Source organism: Acanthaster planci, linkage group LG01 (genome assembly GCF_054643075.1).
Source record: "Acanthaster planci isolate LZ-2023a linkage group LG01, COTS_SCS, whole genome shotgun sequence".
Taxonomy (NCBI): Eukaryota; Metazoa; Echinodermata; class Asteroidea; order Valvatida; family Acanthasteridae; genus Acanthaster; species Acanthaster planci.
This window is the reverse complement of record NC_141777.1, coordinates 25,657,102-25,673,340: the sequence shown is the minus strand read 5'-3', so window position 1 is coordinate 25,673,340 and position 16,239 is coordinate 25,657,102. Positions and strand designations below refer to the sequence as shown.

Sequence of the window (16,239 nt, the reverse complement as noted above, 5' to 3'; positions counted from 1 at the left end):
TCTCCATACCCACACTCATCATCACAATTTTGTACATCAAAATTGTACTGACAGCACTGAAACATGCCAGGCAAATCAGAAATGAGGCACAATTAGGGAACCGGGCAAGTGGAAATCAGGCAGCCAGGAACTGTCCAAATAGAAGCAAAAGAAAGTCTCTTATCACTGCTGCAATTATCACAGCAACGCTGTACTTCAGTTTCCTGCCTGATACGATATTCATCATTTTGGTCAATTTCCTAAATATTAGGGCTTCAAGTGAGATGTTGGGTTTATCCACTGTTGTACATTTGAGCAATGGCTGGCTCAATGTCGTTATCTACTTGTTCAGAAACAAGCAGTTGCGAAAGGAGGCAAAGGCTCTCCTGAAATGTCCTTGCAGGAAACGCTGAAACAACAGCAAACCTGCCCAACTCAAAATAACTCCATTTTCCAATAGCTTGCATTGCTGTCAAACTTTATTACATGCACTACACAAGCTCCTTATCATGAAAAAAACATATCAAAATACATGTAAAGCCCACCTGTTTTGATTGACTTTATAAAAATGAAAAAAAGTAACAACTGCCTGAGATGACCAACATATTAGTCACATCCATATTTGAGACCTAAGTTGCTAAGCAGAGGATATTCAAAGCCAAAATCAGTCTTGAGACATAGGAAGATGCCATATCAGTAACATAACCTGTAAATCGGTTTTGGCTAAGTGAGGGTCTTTTGCGCTAACCCTACCAGTCCTCAGTCCTCCAACAGGTGAAAGATTGAGGACTGTTAGTGCTAAGGAAATGCTCTGGGCATTTACATGGATATCGTAAGCCAGTAAAGGTTTTTAGAATGTATATATACACATATGAATAATTTTGATATTGGGGGTGCTTGATTAATTGTAAGAATTTTTTAACTGCTGAACTGAAGTAAGGAACACAATAATTATGCTATACTACAGTGTATCTATACATGTATGGAAATTTATGAAGTTAAAATTGAAGTCTTGATGGGAAATAGAATATGTCTTGCTTGTTCGGAGAGTATAATTTGAAGTTCATGCTTTGTACTTTTGTCTACACAAAACAGAAAGAAAGAAAACAAGAAACTGATGCATGGAGCTGCTCATTAAACTTTGCCATTTGTGAGTGTACAATATACACTAATGTCCAGTCCGCTGATTCTCGCTGACCAGTAAGAGCTGCAATCAATTTACTGAAGAAAGCACAGCCAATTAGTGGACAGTGCCTTGGGCATTATCCCCCATTAAATACAAATGAGGAAAACGTGCTGAAGTGACCATGTACTTTTGGAGGCTTTTATGTATAGCGCAATATAGAAGACGCCTTATATTATTACTGTTATTAACTGGTCCTAAGAGCCAGGTTAAGTGGTCTATTTAAACGAGTTTCAAGAGGGAGGGCTGGGGAGTGTCAATAGATGCTACACCAGCACTCACTCTCTTCTCAATTAGCGAGTGGAGATTGGGGTACAGTTTAGAGGGGAATTTTGATTGTAGCATCAGATGAAAGACAAACGAGGGCCCAGCACAGTGCGGAATTCCAACTCAGGTTAGCACCACAAACTTGGATCTGTTTGGTCTGTTCTCTGTCTTGCCCTGGATGCACTTGCTTTACAAAAAGTTTGGAAGCCTTCATTTCTGGCACACCAGAAACAAACAAACAAACAAACAAACAAACCTGGATCCGACCTGTATCAGTCTGACTGAGATGACCAACATGTTGGTCCCATCAATATTTGAGTCTTAGGTTGCTAAGCAGAGGAACAAATTATATTTAAAACCAAATTCAGTGTTGAGACATAGCAAGATGCCATATCAATAACATAACATGTAAATCGGTGTTGAGTGAGGATTTTCTGCTCTAAGAAAATGCACTGGGTATGTATGTCGTAAGTTAGTAAAGGTTTTAAGAATGTACATATATATATGAATAATTTGGATATTTGGGGGGGTGTTTGATTAATTGTAAATACTGTATTTCTTAATTGCTGAAATGAAGGAACACAATAATTATGCTATACTACAGTGTATCTATACATGTATGGAAATTTATGAAGTTAAAATTGAAGTCTTGATGTGAAATAGAATGTATCTTGCTTGTTCAGAGGGTATAATTTGAAGCTCATGCTTTGTGCTTTTGTCTATATTATCCTTTATTCTGAAGATTTCAAACCTCGTATTTCCAGAAAACTAGCGGCTACAAAATCTGTAGTCCCATTGTTAAGGGTTTTCAGAATTCAAAGTTTTGATTGTGGAGTGAAAATTCTGTGGGAATATACCGTACTTGCGGCGTCTCCAATTTCAGTCGTATTCCTGAACATACAGTGTAAATTTGTAACCCGTAATGGGATGGTACCAGGTGAATTTTGGGGGTCGGAATGAAATCATAAAATATAGTCTGGTTCCTTGAATTTAACATTTTCAAATAAATACACTATGTTGGGGAATACGACTGAAATTGGGGACGCCGCGAATACAGTTTACTGCTCTAACATTCTTTTTTAGGAAATCAAAACCAACATGACGTCTTTATAGGTACAGTGTATATACATTTTAGAACTGTCAGTATTTGATGTAGATATTTGACAAGTAATAACTTTGAATGTTTTGGTGAGTTGTGTGATCATATGTACACGTAACTGCGAGAATGTGGGTTTTGAATTGATTTCTTTCGAACACTGCTGTCTATGTGACATGGACTCTTTTTGTACTAACTTACACCATAAATTATCATAAACCTATAAATATACATGTACAGATATCAATGCAATAACACAAATGGGCTGGTCAAAGAAAAATCTGCCTATGAAGGAAAAATACTGGCATACAATGTCAGACTTCGGAGATCAGTTCCCATTGCCATTTCATACAGATTTCTTCGTGCTTTGGAAAATCATTTCTGGAAATGTCAAATGATGAAAAAAAAAAAAAACTTCAAAGTGAAGTAACGGTACATGTACATGTATGTATTGTAGTAATCCTAATAGAGATGGGATTGTTTCCTTGGAGTTCTTGCCAGTGTGCTTTGATTTACTGTACTTCAGAAAAAGTTCTTGTAACAAACTTTCCCAGATTGCAATAATTCCGCGGGGAATTATACCAGTACTGGTACATACAATAGCTGCCTTAGATGTTGACTGAAATCAATCTGAATAGCGAAGGCTTCTCAATTATTTTTTAGAATTTAAAAATATGTCATATTTATTTGAATAATCGTGCAAATAAAGGACTGCTTGTTTTAAACAGGAAACAATCTTACACGTAAACTCAAAACATAAGGCATAGCCTGAGAATGACTAAAGCATGGCTCAAATCACAAAAAGGGTGAAATTAATAACAAGTCTTTGTTTTATTAATGAGGTGAATTTTAGAAAGTGGCTGTTAGGCAATATTTATTTTCTCAATATTGTTAATGAACCACTACTTGCTTTGTTGAAGATGAGTTTAATAATATATGATAGCCTGAAGTTAAATGGAAAAGTGATGTTGAATATACATGTAACATTAAGCATGGTCTTAATTTGTAAAGATATTTCTCAAAACTAATAAAGGAAATGTTTTCAATGTCTTATTGTTTCTGAATTCTCTGGAATGGTAAAGTTGTGTTGTATATATTCACTGTCTGTAAAACTTTGTCAAAATGTCAGATGTCTTTGATTACTGAATAAACCTTGTGTGTGCATTCATGTATGGCTGTAATCATGGAGAGCTCTCTGTTATTTCAATTCAATCACGATTAATCATAGGGTTTACTCAGGTGACTATTTGTGTTAGTTTGTGAGGTCATTTGACCAAAATGGAAAGAAAGAAAACGCCATTCCAAATGCTGCAAATTTGTGTGTAAAATGCTGTCTGTGTGGTTGTAACATGTCCTGAAGACTTGCTGATATTTTATAAGGCTACGTGTGATCAGCTACATGTACTTGGTGCTTTGATTTTAAAGTCAAGAGGGAGAAATGGGACAATTTCATAATGCTAAAGTGATTGGAGATGTCCAATGTCCTGATGGTTTGCATATTTTGTGTGGGCCCATGCACTCTTCCGGCTCAATATGATACAAACAGATTGCAAGGTTGAAAATGGCTCAAATTGTGTGTTGTCTACATTCACGCAAGGCACAGACATTTGGGGAATGAAGTCCTGATGGAAGGGCTTGGTTTGTTCCGGTTTCACAAAATCGTTTGGGTTAAAGAGGCACAAAACATACATGCATGCCCTAACCCTAATTCTAACCCTAACCCGAACCCGTCAGCCAGTGATTAAATGACCTTAGCCGTGTTTCCTGTGGACTACTACAATGTAACCCCCATTTAAAAAAAAAATCATGATCAAAGTAACTACACAGGTCTAAGGTGATCATGGAAAATACATGTCCATAGAGCAACAAGGGCTCAATCAATCCAATGGGAACAGCATCATGTTACAAAACTTCCCCCAAAATCACTATCGCTTGCCTGATGTGAAGTATGGTATCTCGACCCCTTTTTGAGTATTGATGCATTTGTGTGCACATGAATACATCACTACTTGAGTATAGTTTGCATCATAAGCATTATGGCAGATTTAATCATAACTGAGAAACCTGATTGAGGTTTGTGCCAGTTAAACCACCCCTGATGGCATCGAAGTAAAACAGAGGAATGTCAGTTGTACTCTGTGATCACCCAAGAAGCATAGTAGCTGACTTGTGTGATGAGGTCCTCACTTGACTTTTTGGGGGTCAAACGGAATACTTTTACCACATGGATTCGTTTATTGGCCAACTTTTGTCTGGGGAAAAATGTCCAAATCACTTTTCCTGGAGCGGAAAGTATAGTGTGGACAGTGCGAGTCGAGAAAAGCACGGAATGTGGCTAAGGAGAGCATACATCTTGCCCAAGCACAACAGCATGCGGCACAAACAGAAACTACGCATGCGTGTTGCACGTTTTGCCACGGTGTGGCATGTGGGAAGTATCGCCAGTGTATTGTTCCTCTTTTGGTCCCAGTCACAGCAGAAATCATTATTGATACAGTTGGAAGTTTACTTGGTGTTAAAGTGCACCATTTCCAATTGATAATGAAGGATGGCAACGTTGTGTCAGGACAAAAACAAATGCAGAAAGGTCACGCAAAGCGCCCTCATGAGTCATTATACTGACAGCTCGGTTACTTCTCTCATGGCCTCAGTAAAACTTTCTCGTGTGAAAAGTCCAAGTGCGGACAGTGGTCACATTTGACCAGTTTTCAATTTACCATCAGCTTGGTAAAACCCTTCGAGAAAAGTCCAGTGTGGACACATTTTTAGCATGTGAAGATATGTGCCGATTGTCAGCAACGTGCCCATTTTAGCCAACCACGCACAGTGAATGGTTGCTCAAATGGAAGATATATGCATATATATCAATGCAAAGAAATTTAAACTGGAACAGAAATGGCTGTGCATCTACATGCAGGTGTGACTTATGGCAAAACCCCATATTATCGAGGTTATATCCAGTGAATGACTGCCAAGTTTCAGCATACATGTGTTTGGATAAAAATTAAGGGCTCAGGGAACTGCAATCAAACTGCCAATCATAAACATTAACGTACCACAACGTAACAAGGATAGCAATGATAGGCAGCTATGATCTTGCTAGACGGCAGAGGGAAAAATCGGATGAAATACAGCTAGCCACTGATCATGTGAGGTTAATTTGACATCCAAATACATGTAGGTTGAAAAGGGAGGAGTTGGGGTGTGCATGTAATCACTTATTTGGCAATGTTGCCATTCACTGTCAGCTTCACAGATTCCAGAGAAGACAAGACTCACTGGGCCACCATGTTAAGAGACATTTCCAATTTTGATTACTAGCAGTTCAGTTGAGAGTGAGGGACCTGCACCGTGCGGAATTCTGACTGAAGTTAGCACCTTCAAATGACATCTACACTGCTTGTGTTAACCGATATGTAAGGCACATGGAGCCGTTAAAAAAAAAAAAAACAAACTGTGCTCTACAGACTGCAGTGCTCGGCTATATTCATAATTTGTACTGGACACGCTAAACTGCTGGGGTACCTGAAAAACAAGTTTGGATATAAGGACTTCTGCGTGTAGCACACGGATATGCAGTGCTGGTTTACTCTCCTTTGATTTGTACCTTCAATCTGTGCTAAAAAAAAAAATTCAGCGACTTGACTTCACGGCCGGTGCATACACTGTACATGTACTTGTATTTGCTGGAACTGAAGTTTGTGCATTTGTTCATGTATCTGCCGCAAAACAGCTCAAGTAACGGCATATGGATTTAATGTACAACTATATCTACAGAAGTTGCAAAACGTTGTACATTACTTGGACGTGATCTAATAACTTTTCTGAATAACTGATGAAACTGAACAACTTGAATATACAACCCAGCTCAGTCACACACTGTACATGTAAACCAATGAGGCATTACTGGTACTACATCTACCGTGTGCAACAATGTCACTGTAACTACAAATCTGTTGGGGGACACATAACTTGACTGATCAGAATGGCATCATATCACTCTGGTGAAACTCTCAATGATGACCTGCTCCTGTACAGCAGCGATTTCAGCTTCAGCGCATGGCTTTTGTTTACTGTGTTGATCATTCCTACAACCATCCTGGTTGCGGTTTTCAATATCTTCTGCCTGATTGTGCTCCATCGCACCAGAGTCCTGGAGGAGTCTACCAAGGTTTTCATGATATCACTCAACGCTGCTGACCTGTCCAGTGGACTACTAGTGGGCATCCCTGGCTCCACTGCACGGATAATGGGATGGTGGCCTTTCGGAAGTGTCCTATGTAAGATACATGGAACACTTGGCTCTGAGCTCTTCACTGCAAGCATGCTGTCAGTATTGCTTCTAACAATAGACCGTTACGTTGCCATTTATTACCCCCTACGTTACCCTAGCCTCATGACCTTGGCTCGAGCCAGGGTCATGGTGTGTTGTGTATGGGGTTTCGTCCTGATTGTCGTATCCCTTTTGCTATTCTTACCACATCTAGCTGATATACATGAACCTGGCTACAAGTTTTATAATCAGAGTGGTCAGAGGTTCAACTGTTACTTATCATTCCAATTAACACCACATTATGGGGCCTACTTTACTGCAATAATTTCCATACCAACACTCATCATTACAATTTTGTACATCAAAATTGTACTGACAGCACTGAAACATGCCAAGCGAATCAACCACGAGGCACAATTAGGGAACCAGGCAGGCGGGAACCATCTAAACAAGGCTAAAAGAAAGTCTCTTGTTACTGCTGCAATCATTACTGTAACCCTTTACCTATGTTACCTGCCGGAAATAATCAGAGTCATTTTGCTTACTTTGCTCAACGTGAAGGTTTCGATTGTGATTGAAGGTTTAACATCGGTCCTGTATTTAAGCAATTCTTGGCTCAATGTCATTATCTATTTGCTAAGAAACAAGGAACTTCGAAAGGAGGCAAAGGCCCTTCTCAAATGCCCTTGCAGGAAATTTTAAGAAACCAGTGATCAAAATGACGGCAATACCTCACCAATTTTGGATTTGCTAACAATGGCTACAAAAAATGGCTACATGCATAGTTTGGCATGCACAAGGGTTTATCCACTACGAACACCAGGCGAGGATTCCCCTCGTTTCCCTGTTTTCTCAGACTGACGCAATCTACATACAGAATTTGCATATTGGCATGAACAGAAAAAAAGCCCTTTTAAGCTTGTTACAGTTGAACACCAAAGACAAAGCACACTGCATCTGATTTGAATGCTTCCATATTTATTTGAACAGATAAAATCAGAGAAAATGTGTTTTCCCTAGATGTGCTCTTTAAGCTTAACCTCAAACTCATTTGTTCAGTTCAGTGAGGAGAAAGCATGTCAAATTATTCCAAGGTTTACCAATTTTGCAATTACTGCTTAGGATCAAGACAGCCTAACTGTGCAATCAAGTCGTCAATCAAACCTACACATAAACATAACTGGTATTAACGTTTGACAACTTCATTGCCCAAGACTCAAAACATCTGATACTGGAGCCATTGTTTCCAAACTGACAAAAGAAGGTTGACGAAATATGGCGCACACTCCTTTGCAGTTAGCTATGTTAAAAAGATGGGGAGTGGGACGTCAGAGAGATCGTGAGGCATGAAGTCTGATGTTAAGTCTTGCAGTTATACCAGGCTGACTGGTGCCGGTAGAATTTCCCCCTGAAGTTGAGGTACTTGCTAAAGGGGAACACGTACAACTGGGATCTGCAATGACTAAACATGTACTCACTCCTTCGGCACCAAAGCCCGTTCTGTTGTGACTTATTACATTCGATAGTATGTTTGAAAACTATTCAGCGACTTTCATTCTTTGGGAAACTGTGGGACAAAGAAGTAGGAAAGGTTGGAACATCAAGAAAACAAGGAAGAACTAGGAAATAACAGGGAAAGTGAGAATAACAAAAGTTTGATGTTTATACATCTATTTACCGGTATATGAAAATTATGAACTTGGGCAACTGAAATCGAATTGCCAATTGTCAACAATATGAAATGGAAGGTGGAGAAAAGCTGATTAACCCTAACCAATCTAAATCCATTAAAATCCATTTCCCCATGGGGGAATTTTTATGTACTTGGTCCACAAGATTCGATATGACCGAATTCTGATCAGTATGATGGACTTGGTCCAGGAGGCCTAAAGCACAGCTGGGGCATCCAGAGCATTTTGTCATGGCAACAGTACTGATGACGCCATGTACATGTATAAGCCATGTGTAGTAAGTCCGTCGATAAAGACCTGTACATCAATGGTAGACTTTGAAGTAAACACTGTCGCTTGCACAGGAAGTGTCGGATTTTGATGAATTGGTCCAGTGCCACTAAAAGTCAGTAAGGAATTAGAGTTAAAGGATAATTTATCAAAGTCATTTGTGCCGTTTTTAATAATGGGACAGGTACTGACAGTTGGGCATCATCTCCAATAAAAGACAGAGAGGGGACAATGCACCTGACTGATCATGTAATTAGTTCTGTGGGCCCTGTTTGACGGATTCAAGAAGGGTTGAGGAATATATACTTGCTTGTCAAATGCTGAACCAACACCCACTTTCTGCTCAACTAGCGTGTGGAGGTCGGGATATAGTTTAAAGAGGAATTTTGTTTGATCTCAGCATCAGATGAAAGGCAAAAGAGGGTCTTGCAGAGTGTGGTATTTTAACTGTTAGCGCCTCAAATTTTGATCTTCACTGCTTGTTAACCATCCAAAAGGTGCGTGCAGCAAAAGGTGCGTGCAGGTCTGTGCAAATTTTCTCAAGACAAACGGCACTGGGCTCTGTGCTGTCCGTCTCACGCTGGATACACCCATCTCAAGAAGTCTCCATCTGTAGCACTTTAGAGGGGATTGCTGGGTAATTCAGCGTATCTTGAACTCTGTTTTGCATCATTGTCTAAGCTAACCACAATTAGCTCCTTGGGTCTGCACTGCTGTGATTATCTACTACAGCGGAAGCACATCTGTTGTTGAAGTTAACTGGAAATGATCTGGATGTACATATCAGTAGGTCAGATATGCACTTCCAAATGCACTCAACAGCATCAGGAACTTGAATCTACTCACGTTTTTCTCACTCGTCAAATTATTTTGTGTTTGTAGTGCTGGAATATGAATATCTACTGAAGCTGAAATGCCTGCACATTGGCCAAAAGTTCCACAACTGAAACCTCTACACACAAAAAACGAGCTTCGCTCACAGAACTACACGTACTGGGTAATGTGGCACTGCTTCAAATAACAATTCCCAGTGGGTTAGGGATACAACTTGCTTGGGTCAAAATGGCACTGCTGCACGTGTATTCCAACGACACGTTCAACCATGGCCCGTTATTGCAAAGCAATGGCATGCGGTCTTTCATAGCCGTGCTGTTCATTCTCACAAGCAGCCTGATGGTAGTTTCCAATATCTTCTGCCTGATTGTGCTCCATCGCACCAGAGTCTTGGAGGAGCCTACCAAGGTTTTCATGATATCGCTCAACGCTGCCGACTTGACCTGTGGACTAGTGGTAAGCATCCCCATGACCACTGAATGGATACTGGGACGGTGGCCATTTGGACGTTTCCTGTGCAGCATCTATGCATCATTTGGCATGGACCTCTTCGCGGTAAGCGTGCTCTCAGCATTGCTTCTGACAATAGACCGTTACACTGCCATTTATTACCCGCTACGATACCCTAGCCTCATGACCTTGACTCGTGCCAGGGTAATGGTGTGTTGTAATTGGGGCGTCAACATGATTTCAATGGCCATTATATTAATCATATTACATTCAGCTGTTAAAGATGCAACGATTTATGTTACCAGTGAGCGGTACGATCATCAATGCTACTTCAAATACCAATCCACAAAATACTACGGGGTCTGCTCTATTATTATGGTGTCCATACCTACTATCATTATCACGATTCTGTACATCAAAATCGTACTGACAGCACTGAAACACGCCAAGCGAATCGACCACGAAGCACAACTGGGGAACCAGGCAGGTGGGAACCAGTTGTGTGGGAACCGTCAAAACAGGAGCAAGAGAAAGTCTCTCACCACGGCTGTCATTATCACAGCATCTCTTTACATTTGTTTCCTGCCTGATATGGTTGTCGTTATTCTGGTCAATTTTCTCGACATCACTGTTTCAACTGAGATTGAAGGGTTAACCTCCATCATATACTGCAGCAATTCTTGGCTGAATGTCATCATTTATTTGTTCAGACACAAGGAACTTCAAAAGGAGGCAAAGGCTCTCCTGAAATGTCCTTGTAGGAAACACTGACAGAAAGTGAACAGTAAACTATTCCTTACGTTTGGTACTTTATGTGACTACAATTCACAATTACTTGAACTGTGATAAAATTAACTGAAGTGCATCAAATACTCACATGAATCTGTTGCAAGCAAATACGATTTCAACACAAACTGACCTTGAAACAAACTTCAGGCAAGTCAGCATTCATAGAGGCAAAATAAAAACAAATAAACGCCAAATGAACTAAAACACGCAATTATCTGCGGCGTGAAAAAGAAGTTTGATTTCTTGAAAATATGTTACGGTGCATATACTTGAAACCTGCAGTATGTTGCTACAGGTAGAGCATTTTCGAGTATGGCGTATGTGTATATGTATAATACAAATCTATGTAGCCTGAGTTACACAGATAGTATAAATTCGTTTGAAATTTAACTCCATGTGAAATATTTCTCCATAATTTAGGTAAACAACACAACAAGCAACAAAATGTCATTACATGTACATATATGTGTAAACAAAGAAATGTATGGTTTAGTTATTTACAGGAACTTCTGTATATATGTTTATCTGTCAGTCAGTTTTTCTTGTCAGGGTCTGGATATGAGGGATGATGTGTCAAACATCTTGGGAGATTTCTGAATGAAAAACTGATGGAGAGGTGGGTTTAACCCTTCCTGTACTGTGTTATGATATTTATGAAAAATTGGTGAAAATGTAAATTGTGGAAGCAAGCTTCTTTTCATGAAGAAATAAAAAGTTGCCAAAATGTTCCTATAACCCCCAACCAATTATTTAGATTGTTGACTTCATAAAATGAAAAGGAAAACAAGACCATTTTAAAAGCTGGGTTAAGCCTACATGTATGTAAGTTTGCACAAGACAGCCAACGAATCGGCCATGTCCATATTTTGGGTCCCAACGTGTTAACCAGGGGAATAAATTGAGTGGTATGCCTGAAATCAACGGAAAAACAGCAAGATGCAATATCCGTAAAGTTGCATGCTGGTTGATTTTGGCTTAGCAATATTGGCGTTTTCTAAATTAATCCAATGTCTACCCTTAGTAACTCCAGCAAACTGGCCCCAGAGTAAGAATTCTCCTGACGTGGTTTTCAGACATCTCAGGAACCTCTGAACTACAAACGCATGAAATTGTTTTCAGAGGGACGTGTGATGCAAACCAAAAAAGAAGTGGAAATCAACTCAAGGCGAGTTATTCGCAGAACGCAGCAAAAATAACATAAAACTAGAATAGCTGCACCACCACAGCTTGTTACTTCATATGAATCTAAATTTTTTTACGGCAAAAAAGCTCATGCTTACAGATATTCATGCAATTTAAAAAAAATCACACTAACCAAGTACAAGCTTTGCCACAATTTTTAAGAACATCAAGTAAACAGCTGATATATGACTTCATATAATTGATTTAAAATAAATGTCATTCTAAAGGATCTGCTCCGCCCCATTATCCTGTCCATCTCCTATTCTATTCTCATCCCATCATCCCAATCCATCTCCTACTCCGCCCCCCATCCCACCATATCATTCATCTCCTGCTCCGCTTTTGTTTTTGGGAAAATGTGAATGCTTGCTAACACTTTGTAGTAAAAAAACGGAAATTCAAGGACGACAGCACAACAGAAGACAGAAAAGAAAAGAAAAAGTGGAGGGAAGAAATAAAATGGCATTCTATTACTGCAGCATGACTTTAAAAAATGAAAGCATTAAAGCACTTCAGATGTCTTGACATCTAGGGGTAAATCTTGCAAAGGAAAGGTGGGTTCATTCCTCTTACACTATAAAGAATATGAAGATACACATGGAAAAAACACAAAAAGATTACTTTTTCACTTCTGGAGCTTTGGAGAAGGAAAAAAGAACCTAATTTGAACCCTGCAAACTGGTTTGCGTCGAACTTGTACAAATCTGACCTGGTCCACAAATTGGCTACGCCCTAAACCCCAAATTCGTGTGAGAAACAGCAAGAGGGAGGAAACATTACAAACCAAAGTGGCTAATTTCTCACTTAAAAGGATTGTCTGCCCTTGGCCAAGTTCTACGCTCAGCAGCCATGAGAAACTGGTCCCAGAATTCAAACTCATCTGGCTGGGTTTTATAAATCCAATGAGTAAAGTCATTTGCAAAAGTTTAGGACCACACACACGAAATGCGTTTACCTGAAGAAAAATCAAACATAAACGGATTCATCATAGCAACTTATGTTTACATGCAATGTGTAACCTTAATATCTTGGTTACAATGTATAACCTTGGTATCTTGGTTAAACAGCAATTTGACTACATTTCCATGATTGGAAATGTTAACAGTCTAATAGTTAGTGTGCCCACCACTGTTTCTGATGAATTCAAGTGGCTCTTTTTACCCATCCTGCATTACAGACAAAATGTCATACAAGACCTGCCTTTGCAGAAAAATTCATTTAAATGGGCTCATAGCCCTATTCGGATTGTATGGACCACTGTAAAACCTTGCTATATAACCATTCAGTGAGACAATGTAATGCAGGCCCAGCGACAGAAATACCAACAAAATTCCAGAGCGAAAATTCCAGTAACAAAATAACTGTGAGAAATCTAGTTATTAGTTCTTGTGATAGCTTCTGCTTGAAGCTTCCGCTTGAAGCTTCTGCTTGGCTGATTTTGGTAGGGTTGAAGCTGGACTAAAATGTTTTTAAATGTTACACTGCATTGTAAGTTACAAATGTGCAGTTTCACCTTCAGAGTTAACAAAAATATTTGTCAGAAATTTTGTATTTAACATGTTCTGTAAATGAAAGATTGCTGCTTTTCAATAAGTGAGACGTTAACTGTGCGGCATAAGCTTAGAATGACAAGAGCATCTAGATTAAAATAATAGCCATTGATTGAAAAAATACCGGGAAAGTGATATTCAGTGAGTGCATGTAGACACACACAAAATTGTTTCATGTGAAATTTGTTACTGAAAACCCTTTTTATGGCTTTGTGTACATGCTGGATAGAGTATTCACTCTTTGCACGCTGCCGCCATAAGCATGCACAGCCTCGGTCTGGCCGGTCTACACAATAAATATAGCCGGTTCAGCGATTCCCGTCTATGTTGCTTATTTAATCTGCATGTGCTGCGTCAGTTCTTATACCATGCGACTGGACAAAGCGATTCTGACATGAATTGTACAAGCTGCCAGTTCGAGGCTCTGCATGCGTATGGTGGAAGCATGCAAAGAGTCAATAGGAATTTTAGAGTATGACCTTTGATTTAGATGTGTACAGGATGTCAGACTTGCTGTAATCTATTAAGATGCATGTTCTGTGCATGTGACATTGTTAGCATGCAGTCTTGAACTTCATCGTTACAATTGCCAATTGGCTTTTAATGTGCAGTCAAACGGAAACGTTCTGTCATTTGAACAGCTAATCATTTCTGAATGTCAGATATAGTAGAGTAGACAGTCTATCGTGTATACATTGTGTTTAACACTGGTGACAATCTCTGAATGTGTTTCTGATTTCTGAGTTGGCTTTGTGTACACATTTGGCCGACATCTTTGAGGGCTCTCCATTATTATTTGAATTCGGTCATAATGAATGAACACAAGGTTTAGTCATACTAATCAAGGCATAAGAGCTGCCTTGTTCTCTGTGCCCAGATCCTACACACCAAAATAAACATGGGCAGGCCTACTGGAGTAATTACCAATGAGTTCAAAGTGTTCAGGTACATGTACTTTGAAAAACAGCCTACATTGTATGTTTCAGTCTAATATACATGTACATAGGGGCCAGTGGTCATTTACTGCCGAAGTCTAAATAATTTCGGACGGAAGTGCATTTTGCATTTATTTGCTCGTGTTAGACTGGTAATGACCTCCTAGTACATGCACAAGTTTGAAAGTAATGAAATACACGCATTAATGTCCAAAAATGAACTCATCAAATATAAGCAGAAAAGATGTTTTGTAAGAAGCAGCGTGCTCTATAACCTGATGGAAGTGAACGGCCACCACACGTGCACTGTGCAAGGTTCATATGAACTGGTCAGCCATTTCCATTAGGGGAATCAAGTGTACCGCAGAAGGTGGGGTAGGCGGAAAAGTATGGCTGACACGGGGAGGGGGAAGGGCAGGAACAACTTGGCTGGAAATGTTAATTGCCTTGCCTGTGTGCGCCATCACCCCACCCGCACACATTTAGGATCATTGCATATTGGTACAGTGCACAATCTGGGAATTGATGTACATGTAATGTGCACCATATCTGTGATGGGCAGACTTTTTAGTGATTTACACAAAAGCATGGATTGAAGTGGCTTGTTCATTTTCTTGATTCAAACTCCACAATGGCACCACTGTACCACTGTGCTATTGCATGTACAGTGTGAATGCTTTATTTGTCCTTGTAGTGTAACTGGGGGTAGTGATTGAATTATTTTGTTTCAACACCAAATCTGGCAATTGTAATCGTATGTGTACGATGAACACTTTACAAATGTCTTGTGATGACTGTGGCCTTCTGATGATGAATAAAGATGTTGAGACACTGATCAATTAAAAAAGCACTGATCTGGTACCTTGCTTCTTTTAGCACAACTTAAGTCAGGGATGTAAGTGACCAACGAAGTCATTTCCAGAAAATCACTGAAAGCCAATAAACTGTGTGAGACAGCGAGGGAGAGCTTGTGTGACCGAAAGACTAGCAGCTGGGGTCCAGATGCCCTTCAGTATTTAGGGTTTTAACAGAAAAAAATGAACAGTTGGAGATACCCATTTGACACAAAATAAAACAGATACCATATCCATAATAAAAATGTGACGTGTCATGGATATAATAAGATTGATTTCTAGCTGGGACTTGAACATACTTGGTAATGTTTGGTTTGAATCTCTGTCCTTCCTCTTATGGGTGTGGTTTTCAGAGTTACCATGTCCAATTATCGCCGTCTTCCCCCTTGACAATTAGTTAATGATGTACTACGTAGTTGCAGATGATGCATTTGTCTTGGCCACCGTTACTTATTATTAAGCTTGTGCACGTAGTCTGCAATACATCTTAACCCAAACTGAATTATTATAATTATGCTGAAGCTTCATTTCCATCATAAAATTGCCGAGCGACAAGTGGGAGGCAAGAAAGTCCTCAGCAACGGATCAATGGAGTAAGAAGATATACATTTGTCTCTAAGTAGATGGACCTTTCACACTGTCAGAGGTACTGATGCTGAGGTTGCATGCATGGTCAGGTCAAAATGTTCGGACAATTACCTTGAAGCCTGGAACAAAGCGAGCGCACTCCTGTTGCCAGTTGTGAAGAGTCGACGCTGGAGCAACAATCAGAAAGGGACCCCAGATACCTTGACTCTGAAGACAACAGAAGAAGGAAACAAATCCAAAATTATCCAAAATGCTTCCATGAAACGTGTCACTCCATACTCAAACCCTTCCCTGATGA

The 16,239-nt window shown here is 39.7% G+C and overlaps 1 protein-coding gene across 2 annotated transcripts in view; it reads right to left on the bottom strand.

The window, feature by feature from the left end:
• ino80 (INO80 complex ATPase subunit) overlaps positions 1–16,239 on the bottom strand; it is a 213,158-nt gene that overhangs the window by 177,915 nt on the left and 19,004 nt on the right. For both annotated transcript variants that reach the window (XM_087141547.1, XM_087141554.1), the window contains one exon: positions 16,053–16,148. In XM_087141547.1, coding sequence (XP_086997673.1) covers positions 16,053–16,148 — 96 coding nt within the window. The remainder of the gene's footprint in view (positions 1–16,052; positions 16,149–16,239) is intronic.